Source organism: Podarcis liolepis, assembly GCF_965112155.1.
Source record: "Podarcis liolepis genome assembly, chromosome: 5".
Taxonomy (NCBI): domain Eukaryota; kingdom Metazoa; phylum Chordata; class Lepidosauria; order Squamata; family Lacertidae; genus Podarcis; species Podarcis liolepis.
In genome coordinates this window covers 64,733,371-64,756,723 of record NC_139556.1, presented here as the reverse complement: position 1 = coordinate 64,756,723, position 23,353 = coordinate 64,733,371, and the positions used below count along the sequence as shown (strand labels likewise).

General features: G+C 40.1%; 1 protein-coding gene across 7 annotated transcripts in view; it reads right to left on the bottom strand.

Moving 5' to 3' along the window:
• Nucleotides 1–23,353, bottom strand: part of MAP3K13 (mitogen-activated protein kinase kinase kinase 13) — a 44,454-nt gene that overhangs the window by 5,348 nt on the left and 15,753 nt on the right. For 4 of the 7 annotated variants that reach the window (XM_083506376.1, XM_083506375.1, XM_083506373.1 and 1 more), the window contains 13 exons: nucleotides 16,071–16,645; nucleotides 14,514–14,697; nucleotides 12,785–12,976; nucleotides 12,507–12,665; nucleotides 12,174–12,332; nucleotides 11,301–11,409; nucleotides 10,294–10,403; nucleotides 9,605–9,721; nucleotides 8,266–8,403; nucleotides 6,565–7,276; nucleotides 5,629–5,699; nucleotides 1,399–1,455; nucleotides 672–969 (listed from right to left, as the gene is read on the bottom strand). In XM_083506376.1, coding sequence (XP_083362502.1) covers nucleotides 672–969; nucleotides 1,399–1,455; nucleotides 5,629–5,699; nucleotides 6,565–7,276; nucleotides 8,266–8,403; nucleotides 9,605–9,721; nucleotides 10,294–10,403; nucleotides 11,301–11,409; nucleotides 12,174–12,332; nucleotides 12,507–12,665; nucleotides 12,785–12,976; nucleotides 14,514–14,697; nucleotides 16,071–16,572 — 2,808 coding nt within the window. In that variant the 5' untranslated portion in view covers nucleotides 16,573–16,645. The remainder of the gene's footprint in view (nucleotides 1–671; nucleotides 970–1,398; nucleotides 1,456–5,628; nucleotides 5,700–6,564; nucleotides 7,277–8,265; nucleotides 8,404–9,604; nucleotides 9,722–10,293; nucleotides 10,404–11,300; nucleotides 11,410–12,173; nucleotides 12,333–12,506; nucleotides 12,666–12,784; nucleotides 12,977–14,513; nucleotides 14,698–16,070; nucleotides 16,646–23,353) is intronic. The other 3 variants (XM_083506378.1, XM_083506379.1, XM_083506377.1) reach the window with 1 other exon arrangement.

Here is a 23,353-nt window from a genome sequence, read left to right as displayed (position 1 = left end):
TGAATGTGTAGCTCAGCCTTTAGTTTTCTGGGAATCAGATGCATGCAATAGATTACTGAGCCACAAAATCCTGACGTGATTCTGGCCATGTCCTTATATACAAGGGTTGCCATATGTACGGATTTTCCCAGACATATCCAGAATACTGCAGTTGGCAGCAGTGTCTGGGCGGAAATCGGGAAAATGTCCATGAAAATTGGAACGTATGGTAGCCCATGTCGGCAGTGCCGTTTTTGCATAAAAATAGCTTAAAATTGCATTTTTAAAGCGAGTTTGCCCCAAAAGCTTGATGTACTAGTTTCGTTTCTGTAAAAATTCTTTTAAACCCATGGGAAAGCATGCAAATATACAATCCCACACAGATTAACTTTGGTTTTAATCTTTCATTAGTGTGGAGTAAATAAAGCTATTTGTCAAGTTGGCACTTGAGGGAACTGGCACAGCTGAACCCTGAAAAGGCTTCCTGTCTTCTCAATGAACTAAAACACTGGGGAGAAGTAAAACAATGGGACATCAAATAAAAATAGAATGATGTAAGAAAAAACTGATAGTGAAAGCAAAGGCTAGCAGAACTCCAGTTGGAAACCTTGCAATTTATTTATTCAACAGCCCTAGTTTCCAAGCATCTAATTAATATTTTAACCTCAAGGAATGAAGAGAGTGTTACTGACCTCATAGCCACGTTCCTCTGGACATAACTTGCCAAGTGACATCTGTGTTTTCACCCTGCGTACAGCACTCTCCTTATCTGAAAGGCCATCAGACTGGGTAGATATCTCAATGGGGATTTCTGGAGTCTGTGACAACATCTCATCCAGCTTCTCAGCCCGTTGATCTTTACGCCTGTTGACCAGCTCGTCTGGGCTGTTGGAATGGTCGCTGGTATTCCCTTCCTCTCCATCAGACACAGAGAGGTTCTCAGAGCTGAAGGTCGAGTAAGACTGGCAGCTGCTAATGCAGCGATGCGGCCTGCAAATCCATAAAACATTAATGGGTTTGATTTTATTCAAAGGCTGCAAGCACTTGATCTAATGAGCAGGGTATTACAAACAAGGATGAGAAGAAGGCCAAGTCCATTCCTAAAGATACATAAAGAACAGCCTTGGTAGATCAAACCAGAGGTCCACCTAGTCCAGAATCCTATTCTCACAGTGGCCAACCAGATGCTTATGTGAAGCCCACAAGCAGTACAATAACCCTCTCCCACTCATGACCCCCCAGCAACTGGTGTTCAAAGAAATCTTGCCTCTGATACTGCGGTAGTACGTAGCTATCATGAGTGGCAACTGATAGCCTTATCCTTTGTGAATTTGCCCAATCTTTTTCAAGGCTGTCCACAATAGTGGCCATTGCTGTTTCTTGTAATGGTGAATTCCACAGTTTAATTAAGTGCTGTACCTCCTTTTGTCTGTCCTGAATCTTCCAACATTCAGCTTCACTGGATGACCTCGGGTTCTAGTATTATGAGAGAGGGAGAAGAACTTCTCTATCCATGCATAATTTTATACACCTCTATCAAGTCTCCTTCCCTTACTCATGTTTATTCTAAACGAAAAAATTCCTCTGGTTGGTTCCCATGGAAGAGGAAATGGGTACAACAGCCCCACAGCTGGTGTACTCTTCCCATGTCCAGGGACATGTCCAGTGAAGGATCAACTTGCCTCCAGAATTATCCCTTTTTGTCCTCTCCTTGCTGCCATCACAGGGAGACCTCTAGTATATCATAAGGCTGTTGTGATGCTCTCTTAGATTGCACTCTAAGGTTAAAATTACTATAGTACTGAGACACCAGAGACAAATCCATTAAAAACATTTTTAACAAGAAAGCCTCCAGGTTGCTAAATCTGAGGCTTCATTTCTTATTTTTATCTTAATCCTAAAAGTCATGCTGAGTCTTATTTTAGCCTACTGGTTCTCCTGGTAAATAGGTTGATATATGTAATTTAGCCCTATTTTGTTGTCATTTTAAGTCTTATATTGCCTTTGGCACTGAAAAACAGGTTACAAATTCAGCATTTTCTTATGCAATAAGATCTGAAAATATTGTTTTAGGGAACTATGGGGAGGGGAGGGGACTACCAATAATTTATTCAAACTAACAGGAGGCAACATGGGAGAGGATTCCCTAAAGAGCACTGCAAGGTGATGACAGTTTCATTAATGCAAAGCAAAAATCACTTTAGCAGAGATGTAGCTAAAACTAATAGTCAAAATGAAGATGGAGATCTGAAGCATCTTACTAAGTGAATTCTACTTCTCCCCAAAAGTACTTATATGAGCTGATATATTTTACAGGAAAACAAGGGTGTGCAGTTTTGGGGCCAAACAAGCCGATCTGCCTTTAACACCTCAGCACCACCATAACATTTCGTAAAACTTAACTATGTCTTAACATCATAACATTTTTCTCTGCCCCACCCATCCACTGCCAGTGGCAACAATGAAGAAATGTAGAATGTTGTGATTCCACAGACAGATCCCCCCACACACTAGTCTTTCTGGGAGAGAGAGAGATAAATAAATACATATTCTTGGTGGCACAAATATATTCAGCATCACCTCTAGTTTGTCCCTTTGCCAAGACTTGACTCAGCAATCAAAAGAAACCCTGTGAAAATTATCAAGAATGCTAAGAGACAGGTAAGCAATGTTGGTCATCACACTAGAAAAAAACAGCCAAAAAATCCTGGCCATTCAAACCCAAGATGAAGAGCCCTTTGCCTTGAAGTGCAAAAACCCAGGACACATACAGGTAGGTGGAATGACCACACCACTTTGATTGCAACAGGGTAGGAACTCTCACTTTGGTTCAAAGAAGAAATGATAGTGGTGGCATATAACAGCCTTTTCTCCCCTACCCCCTGGGTAAAAACTCAAGGGGCAATTCAAAGAGGAGAAGCTGTGGGCAACCAAGAGCAAAGCATCCACACCACTCACTAAAGTTTTTCTGCTCTCTATGAGTTTTTCTGGAAGAAACGGTATCAGGTTCAGTTACAGGTAAATCCAGTTAGACTCTACAATAGAAAGAATGTACAGGAGTGAGCAGACAGTGCTGGTTTATGACTATTCTGGAACCACCAAAATAAAAACTGTCGAATGGCATCCATCTGAGAGTTTTTGAAGAAGTCAAATGTGAAATCACTTCAAATGGAAATATGTAACTTGTTCCTAAGATCAGCCTCCATGCCAGAAAACTGGAGAGTGGCCAATGTAACACCAATTTTTAAAGAGCGATCCAATGGGGAAGGCCAATTTTCTGGGGAAACTGGTGGAAAACACTGTTAAATATAAAATTACCAAGAATGGAAAAGAACAAGTCTTGCTGAAGCAGAACTGGCATGCCTTCTACAAGGGTAAGTCCTGTCTCATTAATCTATTAAAGTTCTATGAGCGCGTCAAGCAGCATATAGATAGAGAGGTCCAGTTGAGATATAGCATACCTGGACTTTCAAAAAGCTTTTGACAAATACCTCACCAAAGATTCTTGAGTAAGCTTTGAAGTCATGGGATAAGAGGAGAGGTTCTCTTGTGTATCAGAACTGGTTAAGTAACAGGAAGCAGAGAGTTCTCCCAATAGAGGGATAAAAATGGTGGAGTCCCCCAAGAATCGATATTGGGATCTGTGCTTTTTAACTTATTCATAAAAGATCTAGAATTAAGAGTGAGGAGTAAAGTAGCCAAGTTTGCTGATAATACCAAATTGCTCAGAGAGGTTAAAACAAAAAGGGATTGTGAAATGCTCCAAAAGTATCTCTCCAAACTCAGAGAATTGGCAATAAAATGGCAAATGCAATTCAATGTAAGCTAGAATTGGGGCAATTCCCCCCCACCCAAATTTTAAATATATTCTCATAGGGTCTGAACAGTTGGTGACTTGACCAAAAATGGGACCTTGGGGTTGTAGGGGGCAGCTTGATGAAGAGGTCACCCCATGTGCAACAGCTGTGAAAAATGGTAGGGATCCCTAGGGATTGATAATAAAACTGACACAATATCACAATGTTATCATACAGATGTTTGGTGTGACTTATTTGGAATACTGTATACAGTTCTGGTCATCTCACCAGGAATGGTACAGCTAGAAGGGGTTCAGAAAATGGTAGCCAAAATGACTAGAAGAATGGAGCAACTCCCCTTGGAGGAAAAGTTACATTAGGGAACCTTTCAGTTTGGATAAAAGGTCAGCAAGAAAGGACATGATAGAAGTATATAAAATTATACATGGCACATAGAAAGTGGATGATTTTTTCTCCCCTCGTTCATAACACTGGAACTTCAGTAATCCAATGAAGCTGAATGTTGGAAGATTTAGGACTGACAAAATGAAGTACTTTGCAGAGCACATAATTATAGAGCCTGATCACCAGCGAATTCCGTAATATCAAGGATGAATGGAAATTTATCTCAACCCTACTTAACCATATCTACATTTAACCAATTAATTAATGAATTCTCCCTCCTCTTCCCAGAACACATCCTGGCACAGTCCAGAAAATAACTATTTGGACATGATGTTTGAGGGAGTAGTGGCTGTTCAACTCCAAACAGCCTGAGATGATACTGATTATCTAGATCCATTGCAATCTGGCTCAGGTCTGACTTTTGAAATGAAGCAATTTGGTTTTAATATGGAAGAAGTTTTACTACTTAATGATTTTATTCTGCAGTTTTATATTTTTAGCTGTTTTACTTATTTTTTAACCATTCAGGGAGGTATTGTTTTTAGATATTGTTGTTTTTATTCTTTTCTTTCTTACTTTAATGTTGTTTTAGCACCAGGCAAAAACCTTTTAATTTTCATAGGCTTTTAAAGTCTCCCTCCCCCCAACTGTTTGGAATGTTTTTATTCTTTGCTACCTCATTTGGGGATTTCTTTAAACTTAAATGCAGACTACAAATGTCAAAAACAAATATACAAAAAAAATAATTTTTAATCATAGAGCCTGCCTACTTTCCAAAAGCAAGTAGCGTATGCCTTTTATGTAGGAAAGAATCATGACTAATTGTGCTAGCAATTTTTCCAGATTTTTGTAGATAAGTCTCTTGTGCTTTTGCATACCAGAAAAAACTGTGGGGGAAACACATTAGAAGCAGCATCTCATGATTATCATGATCAGATCTAGACATTTTCAGTATAAATGTGACATGGATAGAGAGTTTTTATGCTATTTTTTTCTGGTTGTTTCCCTGTTCAAAGAACCTGGATAACAAATAATGTTACAGTCACCCCTCTTAAGTTCTCATCATGTTACAATGAAAAGGACGATTGGTCTTACCTGACGTGTAGATTTGGTGGATAAGGAAGTATTCATTGGGGGGGGGGTAATGTTCATGACAAAAACAATCAGATCACAATAAGCACACACAAGCAAACACAGAAGGACAGAATAGAAAAGAAAATGGGAAGAAAAACCACTTAACTGACAGATTCGCCAAGGCAGGAGGGAAAAAAAATGGAGATTATCTCCACCCCCCAGAATTCTGCTCTCCTGCCTTTGTCATAGCTCATGAACATTACCCAACCATTAACCCTTCCTCATCCCACCAAAATTTTAACTCCCCATCCTTTTGTTAAACCAAACCTTTGTTTAGCAATTACGATAAAAATAGAGCAGGTCAGTGTCCTACCTCTGTCTCCGAGGGAATTCCACTTCACTATCTACTTCCCCTTCTTCTTCTTCTGAAGAGTCATCTCCACTCTAGTAGAAGATTAAAGGCAATGTTATTTGCCACTTATTTACAAGCATACAACCACCTGAGCAACTTTCATGAACGGAAGTCTCCAAAGATAGTTGTGGGAAAATGAATGATAACCCATAATCCTTTGAATCCACCTGAAGGTTTTGATCCATGGGATTGGTTATTTTCTTGGTTACCTAATGGATTATGGTTAAGAAAAATATTATTGATTGTAATTGCATGTATTGTTGATTTTATTATGATGTGTTGTTGTATTCAATGCTTGCCTTTTTTGATTTCCCAATGTATTGCATGGTGGTTTCGACCACGACCCACCACAGGGATTACAAGGGGAATTTATGTTGCAAAATATAAATGCTTAGGTAATGGGAATATGATTCTGATTAATGGTCCCTCTTATAATATAAACAAGAAAAGAGGGCATGTGGGAAAATGATTGCTTGTACATAAGAGCATGAGCAGAGTTCTTATTATTGCAGAGTGATTTTGCAGCACGAGACATTGCTTGGAGCATGAACAGCGCGTGAATAGCTCGTGCTGTCCCAAATGATTGGTCAACTAGCATGGCCTGATGCTCGCGTGGTCTAGTGCGATGGTCCTTATCTGCTGGCAGAGAACAAGTTGCTTGGCTTGTATTTTGTATCTTTCTGACTTCACACAATAAAGGCTGTGCTGCAGTAGCTCTAAGGCAGCCAGCAGCCATATTTCTTCAACCTATCTTGGTGTGAGACTGATTTCTTCGGATGTCGAGCTGGCACTCGACAGATAGTATTCTACAGAAAGAACTAAGAAATTTAGGGTGCATGAGAAAACAGCAAAATGTAAATCTGTCCATTGCTTCCAGGATGGTTGGAGGGATCTTACCTTTGGGATGGGTCGTGTTTTACCCGGCAGTCCTGGAGTACTTGCAGGATGCGATGAGCCAAGAGAAGACACTGATCTGTGGCTGCTGAATTCACCTTCCTCATTATTTCCAGGAAATTGCTTATTTGCATGCAGTGGTGCTTCAGACTTCTCCAGCCCTGGCTCAAGTGACTGTCCTGGATTTGCAGTATTTGTCCCCATCCTGCACTGTGGGCAAAGGTTGTATGTATCTCCTTTACAACATTCCCAATGATTAGCCTCGCCCTCCCCATTCTCGTTCTCCTCCAGATTTCTCCGTGAATCAGCTTCCATAGCAGCAGAAATAAGGTCAGGACTAGAACCAGACATCCTCCTTTGGGCGTGATTACTAAGAGGACTGCGTAGGGCTGCAGCAGGGCCAAAATATCGAAGGTTGTTAGCACAGTTGGCTATGTCCTGCCCATGGATGTTCATTCGGGGGTGATGTCCATGATGATGGGGGTGGTGCTGATGATGGTGAGATGGATGGGCCAAGTCATCTTGAGCTGACTGATTTTTCAAGATCCCTGTGAAATCATTGTAGCTGCCTTTGCTGTTTCCTCGCCGGTGGCGTGGTTTGCTACGGTAACGTCCTTTGTTACTGAGGGTTGACATCTTTGGACTTCCTGAAAGGGGAGAGCCACTAGGAGCCACTTCAGTGCTGGATATGCCATCCGTCTTCAGCAAGTCAGGCCTGAGAAAGGATACAAAAACCAGCATGCTCTCTATTAGAATTAACATATGCAAAATCTATGAAGATTTTCACATTATTTCCTTTTCACATTATTTCCTTCATTTTTTGTCAACATGCCTATTGATAGATGACATTGAAGTAACACAGGTTTTGTTATAGGTCACATAGGGTAAACTAAAAATAAAATTCGGAATTGGCGGAAGCATTGAGGTGAACCAAAGGCATGCATACATCCAGTGGGCTTCTTGACTTTTTGCCTTAAAAAAATAAAATTAGACCTGCATTCCCACCCCATGTTGCTTGCTTAATAATTTAGGTGAATATAGAATAAATCCTATGACTACCAGTTTGCAACAACAGGTTTTGTAGCAATGTGAATTAGCTGTAGCATTATGCTAAAGCACTGGTTTAAAAAAATGCTTGGCTACAAAAGCCCAGCTGTGATTTGTAGGCATTTACTTCTCAGATCTGTGGTGGTTTCACACTACCCACTATCAACAGATCAGTACATACTGATGAACTCCTCATTCTAAACGGCAAGGAGCAAAAATGCTGAAATGCCGCAACCAATCTCCAGAATTAAAGCTGTCTAGATAACCCCTTAGTACATTTAATCCAGGCCAAATATCAGATGACCATTTTGCTAATCATTCTCTGATATAAAAGCCGCATTGGGTACTCTGAGATTCCTAAATGACCACTGATAAAACTGTTTGGTCCAACATTCCGCTCTTAAATTGCACCTGCTCTACATTACTAAAACTTCCATGTTATTGGTGATCATAATCAAGGACACACATATCCCATCTTATAGATTAATGTCTAATTCAAGGATGCTACACACCAGAAGATTTGTCAGTGCCACTTGAGTAATCAGTCATTTTGTGCAATAATGGATGCTGAGCCTAGCAGATGTGGCTTCCTCATTTTGCAGATATAGGCACATAATTATGAAAAGCCTTTGAACATGTTTTTGTTATTTGTCTCACCGTTTAGTCTGGCCTCCAGGCTTGTGCGAGACTCCTCTCCTCTTCATCAATTTTTCCATTGCATTGGCATGGATTATTGGTCGGACTGGGTGACGCTTGTAAGTCCCAGGATATTTCTTTTCCACAGCTTGCTCCCGCCTGCACATGGATTAAAAATGAAATTTGTAATCTTTTCATTATAAAATGAATTTTTTTAGTATATTTGCAATTTCCCCAAGTCAAAAGAATAATAAATAAATATTACAATCTGTTGTCCACGCGAGTGCTCATGTCAGCATTTTTTTTTTGGGGGGGGACACCTAGTTATTCTCTAGGCCACTGTCTTAAACTGGGGAGATGGGACCCAATACTAGGTAGAGCCTGATCTAAAGGGAGCAATAACAGCAGCAGCACTACCACCAAACAAATATATGGTAAACAAAATAAAATTAGACCTGCATTCCCACCCCATGTTGCTTGCATGTGTAATGGGTATGAGTTACTCGTGCGTAAACTGGTGCTTTTCTCAGTTAATTTGCCTTGTTAAACCTTTCTGACTGCTCAGCCCCTTCTCATCGTGGCTGCCTCAGTCACTGGCAGAATCCGTCAGTGGGCGTTTCTTGAACCTCTTCCAACATAAATGTTGTTTGACACCCAGTCTCCTCCTCCTCTCACTGCGCGGGAGTCTTCTGCGCAGGGAAGGCGTGGGTATCGGAGGACCTGGGCTCTCCTCACTGATGTCCAGTGAAGAGTCCTGGAGCCCTCTCTCCAATTCCCCCGTCTGCCCCCCTTTATCCCGGGTGTTGCGCTGATTGGCTTCCCCCTCTACTGAGCTGTTTCTCCCCCTGCTGCTGGGTCCTTCGCCAGCATCATCTGGGAGCCTCCCCTTCACCTCTCGCTCCGATGTCAGTTCCCTGACAGTATGTTTAGGTTAAAAGTGGGTCTGCATCTGAAGAGGTTGGAATATGCTGATCTAGGCAACAACTGATGTGACCATAAGTGTTGGTTGTGTTTCATATCAAGATTAAAAAACATGGATGTGCAATAGAAGTGTTGTGTTCTAAAATAAGCAGCTTTCCCCACAACAATCTTGATTAGAAAAAGAAGTGTCTGGAGCAGATCCATGGAAAAAGTTAATACTAAGGAATGGCGATTGTTCTCTTGCACTATGTAAGGGAAGCACAAAGAGAACACAATTTCCTGCCACTGAAGCAAATTACGCTTGTCAGTCATCCAGATCTCGAAACAGATCATTATGGGGTTGTTGTTTTAATCTAGAACAATCGGAAAACCTATGAATCCCTGCTTCTAATTATGTCATCTGCATGGCTACAAGGTACATCTATGTGGATGAGCGTACTTGATGAGCTCCTTTTCTCGAACCTCCAGCTGTAACATGATGGCACTGAGCTCCATGTACAAATTATTGGCTCTCTCCAGTTTTCTCTCATAATGTTCACGAATGTCCAAGGCATGCCTATGAAAAAGAAAGGAGAGCTACAGGTGAGTGGCTTTTCCTGTAAGGGACAATTTGTACAGGCAAAAGGGAAGCTTAATAGATGTACTTATGCAGAATTATTCTCAATTAAACATCTCATCTACCACTTCCAAGATGAGCAAATGTTGAAAGTATCTGAATCTAATAAAACAAAAATCAGAGTTTAGATATGAATGAAGCACTCACTAAAGAGAACTCTGTTAAGATCCTTCTCCCATAATTCAGGGTCACCCAGGATAAGAGATTGGCAGTAAATTCAGGACAAACAAACAAACAAAAGTTATCTCTTTATGCAGGGCATAGTTAACATAAGGAATTTCCTGCAACAGGATGCTTATCTCCTTAAAAAGAAATTACTGACAAATTACTGACAGATAAAACTATTGACAGCTATTAGCTATGATAGCTAAACAGAACATCCATGGTCAGAAGCAGTCTGAATGTCCTGTTTGCATTCTTCCCAGAAATATCTGGCAGTCTCTTGGTGGAAACAGGATAGTTAATTGATCTGAATTAGCAAAGCTCTTCTCACGCACTGAAAGTCAACAGACCTGAGCTCTTCTCTTCTGCGACGAATAAGTTCTTCATCTAACCGGTGTATGCAAGTTCCTTCACTTTTAATCTTCTCAAAGTGCTTCTTTACTTCTTCTCTCCATTCAGCCTGCCAAAGCAATTTAGATGGAGACACAGCATAACTCATGGCAGTGACAACTGCACAATAAAGGGTTGAACTACTTTAACATATTAAACCAGAAACCCACGCTTCTTTATTCCAACAGTACTTTTGTGGTAGGAGGCCGCAAAGCTATCTGATCACCAGGCTTGACCAGGGACTCATCTTTTTAGCTGAAATTCTAACATTAAGTACAGATGTGTGTTGCAAATCTCTCCTAGCCTATAAAACTGATTGCCATTTCAAACCTATGAACAGCTCAATTTCTTCTCAAATCCGTAGCCAACTGCTTTTCAGGCCCAAGACGACATGGAGAATATGCAATACTCAAGAAAATATAATAACAACTATTTATTTGGCTTTAGATTTCACACCACAATTCCTGTGGATTTGCACTAAAATACAGTAGACATCTTGATCACTTAAGTAAAGATGCTTTACTTTAATATTTCACTGGAACAAAATCTGCACCCTGCAGACACCATCTTATCAGGAGGTCCATTCTGCACAATGTTGGAATCAGGCCTTTTGTGCGCCTACCATTTGGAACTCTGTCTTACTGTATATCACACAGGATTCTTCTATATTATCTTCTAGATGCCTGCCAAATATATTGCTCTTTCAACAAGCCTTTTAAAATCTTCATCCCAGCTGGTATCTAGCTTGGAATGGAATTAATTTTATGTATGTGCTGTTGTTTTTTATTTACTGCTTTTTTTTACAATTATGTTATTATATTGTAAATTGCTTTGGGGTGCATTATGGGAAGAGATTCATAAATGAATGCCTGTGCTTTTCTCTTCCTATTCCTACCATACAAGTCTTATTAAAGAACACATGGCAAGCCAACGATACAATCTGGTGCTAGAAAAAAAAGAGATTTACCTGAGACTTGAAATAAGTCTCTTGAGGGGTACCCAACACATCAGCAGATGCAATGTCAAGGTGCATAAGCGTCTGTCGAAAAGAGGGCCGATTCCGGGGCTTGCTTTGCCTGACAAATTAAAGAAAAACAGACAGGAGAGACCATGCAAACATAATTAAAAAACTATTTGGAATATTTTAACTGATGGTTTCATTCGAAATAGGCCTTTCTCACTGCCTATTAGAATACCACCACCCCCTAAAGAAAAACAAAGGAGGCAGCAATCAGGAATACATAAATGTCAGTTTCCTTATTCCCCCTCCCATATCTGGCAAGGCAAACCAGAACCCTCAATGTAACACTAATGTAGAAAGATTATTAGCTAGATATGAACACTATATCCTCTCACTTTGTTATTTTCCACGCATCCATTTCAGAAGCATCTTCGCTTATTCTCCTTTCTCATCCCTTCCTTTCCAGCTACTGGCACAATTATGGTGGAAAAAGAAAAGGGCACCAAATTCAAAAAAGTGCTGAATTATGGTCACAAAGGAAGTATTAGGAGCGTATTCGAAGTGTGTCCCCATTCTTCCTTTGCAGGCATGGCTTCTACTTATTACCTTACTGTCTGCGGCAACCATAATGCATTCGTATCAGTTCATACACTTGAATAAGTTGTTTTCCCCCAAGCCAATGTATTATTCTAAACTGTGCTTTACAAAAGAACAGACTGTAGTATCACAGTGTTAATGCCAGTATCTTACTAGTCAGTGCAGACAGAGATCTCATCCCTCACTCTCATTTTGTGGGCATACTGTGGCGTTTTGTACTGGGGGTGGAAGAGGAGTGTGCACAATACCAGCTGGGCTCAGTGTGGACAGAACAACCCTTACCATGTTTGCTTCATAAGGATCTTGAATCCATCTGGACAAGTGGAGGGCACAGGAAGGTGCAAGCTATTACTGCCTACCCCCCAGATGATGGCTGAGGAGTCGACATCCTTATATGGAATCTCTCCAGTGAGAAGCTCCCACAATACTACCCCAAATGACCTGATAGAAAATGAGAGAGATAAAAATCAGAAAAACTGTATATAACAAGGGGGTTAAGGCTCAGATCTTCTAAAGCAAAGCTGCTAGTGATGCTAAGTCATGAGAACATAGTTTGTCTCAGAAGTTCTGCTGGAAACACTGAAACTGACAAGTACTTATTAATGCATTACTCACCAAATATCCACCTTTTCAGAGACAGGTTCATTGCGAATCACCTCTGGCGCCATCCAAGCTACAGTCCCTGCAAAGGACATTTTTGTACTCTTATCGCTGAGTTCTTTAGAAGTACCAAAATCTGAAATTTTTACTGTATCATTGTGAGTAACTAATACACTGAAAAGAAAAAAAAGGGGAAAATGGGGAATAAAGTTTGAATGTAATTCCAACTCACAACCACAATTTAGGTCAAATCTCATTTTCTGTCTTACACTCCCCACATGCTAACAACTCACTTGGGCGACTTGAGGTCTCTGTGGATGATTTTATGAAGATGTAAATAGTTCATTCCACTAGCAATCCCTGTTGACCAGTCCACAAGCAGGCGAGGTGTGACCTTCCTACCTGCTCGCAACACTTCATACAGCTGTCCATGAGCACAGTACTCCATTATTATACAGTAGCACGGTGCCTGAGTACAAACGCCCCTGGAATAAAAAAGAACTATAGATTAAAAACAACAACAACATTTATAATAATGAGAACATGCAAGTGAAACAAAATGAAAAGTGCTGTCCATTGCTAATTCTCTTGGACAGTAAAAGTACTTCTCACCTTGAGACCAAATCACTCTTTCTTTTAATTTATTCATATTCATATTCTAGCCTTCAAATAAATTCACATTATTTTCACTTTATCCACCAATTAATTGGTCATATATGTACCAGAATAGTAAGTGGAATAATGAAATGTCTTCCCAGAGCTATTTCATTCTAAACATTCTATTTCATTCTAAAATTGAATTTCATGAGGTAGTGTTGATTATTATTCAGGGTCTTGGGGCAGAATAAGGAGGATGAAATGCTGCTGAATTAACTCACATTAAAACTCTTTCCACAAATAACAATAAAGTTTTCACAAAGAAAGGAGTGGGAAAATTTTTTTAAAAATTGCTGCAATAATGGATTGGGAAGAACTCAGGCTTCCACAGAATACAAAGCATGTTATCCAACTACAGTCATACCTCCGCTTATGTATCCCTCCAGTTACGTAAACTTTGGGATACGTAACCGGCAAAACCAGAAGTATATTTCTGGGTTTTTGCCACACGTACATGCGCAGAAGCGGTCTCTCTGGTTGCGAAAACCTAGGGATCCGGATGGACCTCCAGAACGGATCCCGTCTGCAACCAGAGTTACCACTGTACCATGCATCCATAAACAGCAACTTTGTTCCTCCCTTCATATGAACTGGAAGCAAGCCAGGAAGTTTCAGTTTACTACAGTTTCCATTTATATACTGGGAAACTATGGCTAATGGCTCCCAAACAAGCAAGGATATGAAGCCTTAGTTTAAAGCTGGTTTAATATCCTGGTTTGTTTGGAAACTACAAAAGGAAGCAACTATTAAGTGACACTTGCCAGCTTGTTCACTCACCAATATCTGATCATCTGAGGATAGTCAATTAATATAAGGATTCTGTTTTACCATCAGCAGGCATGGCTAAAGAAATAATCTTGAAGTTGAGACTTTCCAGCTAGAACTACTGTTTAGAGGACAGAAGGAGACCATTGTAACCTGAACACAGTTTAAGGTAAAGGACCACTGACTGTTAAGTTAAAGGCGACTATGGGGTGCAGCGCTCATCTCATTTTTCAGGTCAAGGTAGCCAGTGTCTGTCCACAGCAGCTTTCTAGGTCATGTGGCCAGCATGACTAAACTGCTTCTGGCACAACAGGACACTGCAATGAGTGCCACAGCACACAGAAAGGCCATTTACCTTCCCACCTATTTATCTACTTGCACTGGTATGCTTTTGAACTGCTAGGTTGGCAAAAGCTGGGGCAGCTCACCCCGTTGCACAGATTCAAACCTCCAACCTTTCAATTGGCAAGCCCAAGAGGCTCAGTGGTTTAGACCACAGTGCCACCCACAACACAGTTTAGCAGGACATGAAGACATATAGCATATGAGTCCAAAAAAACAACATTATTGTAGAGTCAAGATAATCAAAGTATGACCTACTTGAAAGCAATGATGTTGGGATGCTTCAACTTCCTCAAGTGCTTGATATCCGTTTCACTCTGTTCTCTCACTTTCTTGATGGCCACCTCCTCTGCTCTGAATTTCCCTAAGAAAACAGCTCCCTGCGCTCCACTGCCCAACCACTGAAGTTCAGAAATCTCCTCAAAAGGAACTTCCCATGTATCTGATAAGAAACAAGCATTGTTATTCTGACTGCTATAGCTACCTTTTGTCAAGCCTCAGAGTAATCAACCAGTTAGTCCCTTTGTAGTCTGATGCCCTGTTGAACTTTGCTAGCATGCAAAATGCTCACATCTAGATAATATTGTATTTTAAAAGGGAAAAAAACACTAGTGCTTTCATTAGCTGTTAAGCTTCCCAGGAAATAACTAGGTGAGCATTCCCATAATAAAGATACTGAGATAGAAGGACAAACACTGTATCTCTTCAACCTAAATATCCCAAATGTTCTACTCCTAGAGGTGCTTTGGACCGGAAGTGCTTCCAGACTGGAAGTCAGCAAAGTAAGGGATATCTGACTCGGAAGTTGCCTTTAGTGCTCAGGGGTGATGCTACAAGGGGCACCAAACATTTGAGAGCACAAGTGATAGTCAACTTCATTCCTACTGTACATGGAGCTCTTCCCCACAAATCAGCCCCACAAGCACAGCTTTTCCATGCACAACAAATGCACATTTGTTTTGCTTTATTCACATTTTAAGGAGCTCAGACTATTTGTTTCTTGATCTGGTTTGAGGATCCCTGCTTTAAAGATTATTAAGAACAACTAAGAATATGATCTTGCCACACCTAGGAAGAGATTTTGCATGCAGTCATCCCCACATCCCCCCTCCCATCCCAGGGTAGAAAAATAATGCCCCAGATCAGGGGCATAGTGTAGGCGGTGCTGGGGGGCCCTGGGCGCACAATTTATCTGGGGGCGTGAACCATGCAAGCAACCCCAGTGCAGCCCAGTCTGGCGCTCCTCTCCGCCCACCAAGGGCACTGTCGGCCATTCAATCTCCCCCTGCACAGGAGGGCAGGTGACTCAGCAGGGCCCCGCTTTGCTCTGGTGGGGGTGGGACTGTAGCAGTGGCAAGGGCTGGTGCCTGCCCGGCACACCCACCCCGGGCATTGACAACCAATCCTACACCACTGCTACAGGTGTCCAATAAATGACCCAATACAAGAAGCAACACAGAATAGCAGAAATTGCTATTTGGTTTCAGGACTGCCTTATTTTTAGACATTATGAAAGGTGAGTGGAAGTGCTTTTTTCAGGGGATACTCAAGGGTCCACAGTATCGGCACCTCTTTTCTTTTTGTTAAAAAGTGTGACACTTAGTGTTATCAACTTCATGGTGAGTACTGGCACCTATTTTTCTAGAAAAAAAGCACTGGTAAGTCAGATATGAAACATTAATCCATAAATTCAAATAGATGAGATTGAGGCTACTGCAATTTTATGACACTCTGGGAGGCTATACTTTCCCCTCCTTTATATCTGAGAACATTTTTAAAGCCACAAAAATACATGGTTTGACTTTTTAGGTTTACCTTGTTGCTGCAGCTTGTAGTCAGTGGAGTAAGCTTTCCCTATAATATTCCATACAGGCTTCAAACAACCAAAGAGTCCTTCAAGAAATCCACCATTTCCACTACTTGATCTGTTGAACTGGATCTTGATATCTTCTGTTCCATTGTTGGTCTCTCCAGGTATATTATCATTGGTGCCCTGATGAACGGTAGTTTCCAATTCATCCTGTTCCGTTAACTGTAGCACGCTGTTTTCAAACTGGTCCCTGGAATCCTCACTTACACTGGTCAATACTGTTGTGGCAACTGGACTGCTCATGTTCTCTGATGCATTGCTATGAAGTAAGCCCTTGTCTCGTACGTCTTCTATGATCTCAGATGAAGGATGGAGACCACTGGGTATATGTTCCCCATGCATCCTAGCGAAATCTTTATCTTCATTGAGGGTCTTGGCGATCACAGTCGTAGAGGAAGACCAGCTCAGGGGCTCCTGAGAACTGGTCATTGTACTGTGGGTGTGCATGGAGTTGACAGTCAAAGATATTGCTCTAACAAACACCAGTGCTCACTCCCAGTGTAGATAGTGGCCACAACACCTGAAAAAGGAACCACAGAAAGGTTATGAGAATCATATATCTGATTAGATTTGGAGACAAATATTTTAAATGAACAATAAACTGATGTAAACTACCTATTTGTTCTTCAGTTTAAGCCCAAGGATTCATTTCCTAACAAAAAGGCTATCCTGTCCCAAGGAACTTTTCACACAACAACAGAAGCAGCAATTGCTTGAAGTTACAACTGTTCTCCCACAGTTGTGGTATCTCTCAGCAATATATTGCATGCTGGACTTTGCCCATATGTCACATTAAGCCACCTGACATCGAAACTGAACAGGCTCATGTGACAAAACTATTGAAGTATTTACATAGCTTGCCACGAAAAATCCAAGCTGGAATAGGATCATTCCATGCATCTTAAAATAACGATTTTATTAATATAGAATTGGGCATTTAAAATTAAAGTTAAACAAGGCTGGTATACTTTGTAAATGGATTTGTTATCATAATAATCATTCAAAACAATTGTGCCCAACTGTAATGCAAATTTTTAACAAGTGTGCATTTAGGGGAAAACTATGGTAAGTTGTGTTGTATCTCTATATATAAGGTGTGGGGAGTCATGGACACCCAATCACCCCAGATGTTGCTGAGATACAACTCCCACCAGCGAACACAGCCAATAGCCAGGGGTAGTGGGAGTTATAGCTCAGCAATATCTGGAGGGTCAAAGGTTCCCCACACCTGTTTTATAAATAGGTAATTTCTATTGGGCTACTGTTTGATACTATGAGTTTGGACTTACTCAGGCATTATTGCAAGGACAAGTGTGAACTTCACCCATTTAAAGGTAAATGTTACTGACAAAAGTGAATTACTGAGGTACATAGGAATGATCTTCTGTTCAACTATCTGTTTTACTATTACTGGGTTGTTAGTCCCAGCTTAGAGTAGTCTAACATAGAACACAGTCGTTCCTTAAGACAAGACAGGCTGAACTGAAGGAGAACCGACAGATATAAATAAGCAGGCTGAAACCAACAGTGGAGAAAAAGCTGGACTTGAGTAAGCTGATCTTACAGGAGACTTGCATTTACTAGAATATGAACAACCCAGTTCCTCCAATTATGTTTTACTATACGGTATTGTTATACTATAGCTGTCTTTCCATATTATGTAATGCCCTTACAAAGTGGTTGCATCTTTAGCAGCTGTTTGTGATTTATATTCAAAACAAGGGATAGAAACTTTATTTGCCTTATGCACTTATCTATATAAACCTGGAGAACAATTTTTTATAAAAAAAGTTAAGATATGTTAAAAATATACATTTTAAACCAGTCTTCAAGATACAACTGCTGAAATCAACTTTACATCCCTGGGAAAAGGTCTTAAAGCATGTCTGGAATATGCAAATTTTGGAAGACAGAAGAGCTTCACAACCTGGAGCTGAACCACCACTGAGAGCACATCTATATGTGCCTTTCCTGCTCTAATTTGTCATGTTATGTTCCACTATTATGCTTCTGGGACCCCCCCTTTTGCAGATACAACTTTTATTTTGTAATTCTGTCAAGCAAGAAGAAGAAGAAGAAGAAATGTTTACATCTTTGTTCTGGCACTGGAGAAACCAAAGCTAATTACATATCTGTACATGAATTGACAGAAGGGCTGAATTCTGCTCCCCCAGTCTGAAAAAATATGTCTCAGATAAGCTGTCCTTCACACAAATAAAAGCTCAGTTTCAACTGCCCAAGAAAATGTTGCCTTTATTCTGTAAACAATACATTTTATATGTATGATCTTCCCATGTGATATAAAAGATATTTTTAGCATTGTTTCCATTCAGAGCATTTTCATGTTCACAGTCCAATGGCTCTAGATTGCATAATCTAGTGTCACACAAAATAAATAAGGTTGCATAATGACTTCTGGTAATATCAAACACAGTATTTTCAAAAGTTAAGTTAGAAAAGGAAATGCACATTCATTATTATTATTATTATTATTATTAAAGAAATATCACTGAACTGATATTTACACTACAAGGTATAGTATAAAAATGAGAATCCACTATCATTAATCTGTTTCTCCCTGAAAGGGTCCACTTTGTATTCTCTATATAACCATTATGCAGGCAGAAAGAGCTCTCTTCAGCTCCTAGTGTTGTCACACTAAGATATGAAACCAATAAAAGTTCCTGGCAGAAGCTACTCAGAATACCTCTTTTTACATGACTTCCATTTATATACACTATACATTTTATTGCAGTAGCCTAAGTGGGATAGCAAATTTGTCATACAGCTTACAGAGCATGACAAAAAAAAAGTTTCTTTTTAATTTCATAGTTGGGTTGGGGAATGGGGGGAAGAGAGTCAAGTAATTTTTTAGCATGCCATTGGCTATAATGCATGTGAAAGTCACCCATCAAAACCTATTCACCACAAACTATCTCCTAAACAGAACTCTTTCTGAATAGAACACACAGGATATTTTGGGATTTTCCTTTCTGAAAGTGTGGCAGACCTGATTAAACTAAACCCAGTTCCTAAATATTTCCAAAATGGAGAACTGTGGTTTAATGTGGTTTACTGACAATAATCCTAATTGAGGATCGAACCATTGCTTAAGAGCCTGGTTAACCAACTGACATCAAACCCATTTGATGCCAGTTCCCTATTTGACAATGGTCCTCCTAGCGCTGTTTCTCCAGAGAGAGACACCCACTTACAGAGGACAGAAGGAAGTTCTTGCCAGTCCCTTTTACACTGCAGCCTGCAGGACCCCCTGAAAATCAGTTATGAGGGTTGGTGGACTGTCCAGAACAGATTTTCAGGGGGCACTGGGGACTGCAAGAAAGAGGGAGAAATCAGCAACATATTGCTTTTCCCTCCTCCTCCTCCAATAGTCAACATCTCTCACAAGAACAAAAGCCTTTATAACAGGGCAACAACTAGATACAACCTTTTGGGTTTCTTTTATTTAGAATTTTGTTATAAATACCATAAATACATGAGATATGGAATAGAGCTGGGCGATGTACTGAAGTTCACATCATGATAACAGTTTCATAATCGCAATATATCGCAAATCAGTGTGTGTGTGTGAAGAACTGTGAAGCTGGTCATCTCTTCTGCCCCTGTTGCTCTGTACTATAAAATATCATTTGTATCAATACTTAAAGGTAAGTAAAATACTTAAAAGTAAGTAAAAATGTATCAGTTTCAGACCCCTAAGTAGTAGACGTTGCTAGGACATTACCCCATTCACCTCTATATAGTTACATCCTTATTTCAAACCTAGTGATATATTGGTATAGCACAATGTTTAGTGGATAATATACAGTGGTGCCCCGCAAGACGAATGCCTTGCAAGACGAAAAACCCGCTAGACGAAAGGGTTTTCCGTTTTTCAATGCGCTTCGCAAGACGAATTTCCCTATGGGCTTGCTTCGCAAAACGAAAAAGTCTTGCGAGTCTTGCGATTTCCCCCCCTTTCCCCCCTTTTTCTAAGCCACTAAGCCGCGAATAGCCTTTTAGCCGCTAAGCCTTTCATAGCCGCTAAACCGCTAATAGCGCTAATCCGCTAATAGGGTTGCTTCGCAAGACGAAAAAACCGCTAGACGAAGAGACTCGCGGAACGGATTATTTTCATCTTGTGAGGCACCACTGTATCACAATGTTGAAAACTATGTATCGCCCAGCCCTAATATGGAGATATATATGTACAGCAGACCTTACAAGTGTCCCTATTTTCCAAGAACATCCCTGATTTAGAGAAGCTGTCCTGGTTTCTGATTTGATCCTGGAATGTCCCACTTTTCCTTAAGCTGTCCCTATTTTCACTGGAGAAATGTTGGAGGGTATGGAGTTATCCGACACCCAAGCCGTCTGAAGGCAATCCTATATAGGGAAGTTTTTAATGTTTAATTCTGTTTCTATATATATTGAAAGCTGTCCAGAGTGGCTAGTGCAACTCAGTAAGATGTGTGGGGTATAAATAGTAAAATTATCAATATGGAATGGGAAGTCTCTATTTTCATCAGAGAAATGTTGGAGGGTATGGTACTGTAGTCTACCCTACCCCAGGTGGGAATTCCTAGACACGGAGGAGACATATACATACAAACACCTATTCTTTGATGCCCAGGCAGAACCATCAAGCAATCATCTTCTCCTCACTACCACACATACCACCATCAAATAACAATCCACACAACAGTATGGAAAATAGATGCCTGCCATAGTAAAATACTGTCTGAAGTCATTCTCCTCCTTCGGAAAGGCATTTATACATGTACTTATTCATCCATTCTTATTGCCTTTAAAAAGGACACTTTTTTCTATCCCAACCCTGATGCCTACCCCTGTAGTGCCAAAATGATCAAGTAGCAGGTGGTGTGAAAGGCCTCTTCCTGAAATCTTGGGAGAGTTGCCTGCCACTCACAGCAATATACAGTGGTACCTCAAGTTACATACACTTCAGGTTACATACGCTTCAGGTTACAGACTCTGCTAACCCAGAAATAATGTTTCAGGTTAAGAGCTTTGCTTCAGGATGAAAACAGAAATTGGGCTCCGGCAGCACGGCAGCAGGAGGAGGCCCCATTAGCTAAAGTGGTGCTTCAGGTTAAGAACAGTTTCAGGTTAAGAACGGACCTCCGGAACGAATTAAGTACTTAACCTGAGGTACCACTGTAATATTAGGCTAGATGGGCTTGGTATAAGGCAGCTTCCTATATTCCTATCATGTGAGAGGGCTCAGGTTTGGACACATCAGTCCTGAACTTGAGCATTCTCTAGTTAGCTGCTATAGGTAGTAAGAGACAGTCTATGGAGTAGGAAAGGGGAATTCAACCTCATAATGTGTATTCCCCCCCCAACCCCAACTCCAGGGAAAGTTAGTATAATCTGATAAAGGCATAAGCCGTCTAATTTCCTTATCTTCCCTCCCTCCTATCAGTCCCCCCACCCACCCACGTGAAACTTATCAGGCTGTTGTTTTTGTTTTCTTTTGTTTTGCCTTTTAATTTACAAGCTTATATACTTATAGGGAGCAACTCTACCAAGTATGAACTACAACAACCTTCCTTTTGGAGTGGCCCCATTTTGATTCCAAACTGATGGGCACTTGGCCCCCCTACTCCCCAAAATTGCTATTAAAATAAATTATAGAATAGTACCCTATTTCCACATGTACAGTTGCTGGAGTTTTTGAAGGCAGAAATTTTTATTAATTTATTTTTTACTCTTCTTAAAGCTTTTAATGACACTCTGAACACCCTTAAGACAAATACTGTTTCTTTGGTCCTTAAGAGTTCCAAAGATGCAACAGAATTTTTGTATTTTGACCGGGACCACAAGCCTTACATCTTACAAGTTTATAAACATAGTCAAGTATTTCATTAATACCAACTCACTTAAAGCATATCTGCAAAACAATGGAAGAAGAGTTGGAAAGATCCTAGTCATTTGGTCAACTGTAATTTTAATTTAGCAATTTCTGTATGCCATAATGGGCTGGTGGCTAAAAAAAATTATTCTGACATCTCAGAATTTTAAGTGGTTTTTCCAGTTCCGATGATAAACATGAAATTTATCAGAAAAATCTCAGAAAAAGAGTAAACACTCTGAATCTACTTTCTCTGGAGTAGTTGAGAATTATTAAAATGAACTTTAATACTTAAGGAATTCTATTTAACTCTGCACATAGGAGGAAACTGACCCTTCCTGTGGCAAGTAGTGCAAAAGAGAGAAAATCTTGACCTCTGCTGACCACAAGAGACAGAAGAGATGCAATGCTCTTTGTCAATAATCCATTTGAAGAGATTAACAAGATGCCAAGCTTCACTTTTTTGGAATTAATTAACATACAAACCACAAATCAAAGCTGCACTAGCCTTATTACAATCTGAAAAGTTAGCCACAGATTTAAAAAACCCTACTATTAAGCAGTTGTTGTAATATTAAATGCCTATAAATAAGCATAAAGGTTCCCCCCATCAATTAAGAATGGATTTAAGTTAATTGTGTAAGAATAGAAATTTGTCATTCAGTTTCCACCACTGTACTTTGAAACATAGAGGCATGTGAACCCAGAGAGTAAGTAACAAAGAAGTAAGTAACAAAGACAACCAGGTATCAAGGGGGTGGATGTCCCAGTGAAGAGAAAGGGTAAGATGCATTTTTTTCCAAACAAGGAAACCAGGGTTGTGGGATGGTTTTTTGTTGGTTTTTTTTTTTTTACTTTTCTTGCTTTGTTACTCTCATCTTTTTGTGTGTGTGTGTGTGTGTGTGTGTGTGTGTTACACTCGTCTTTTATTCTAGGCACAATATCAAAAATAGAGCTTTACATGTATTTCTAATTTCAGCAACAAACTCAGGAAAACACTATTTGTAACTTAGGATGGGAGCGTTAAAAATGAAGTGGGGCCAGAACTATTAGGTCCAAGGCATTTGCCTGACATTTGTTTTTGTCACTTCTGGTACTTCTTTTTTTCAGCAATTTCTGAAAGGGCAAGATTCAAGGGTAAGATACATTGCCATTCTGTATGAACTCTCACTGATTTCACTAGCAAGCAGGACAATCATACCTCGGTAAGGATAATCTCAGTAAACAGTAAATCATTGGGACTTTATATCTAATTATTTTTGTATGGTAAAAGAAGCCATTTTCATTTCTATGGAAGGATTTAATCATTAAACTTCTCATTAAGACCTAAATTGTTCCCAAATCCCGTCAAAA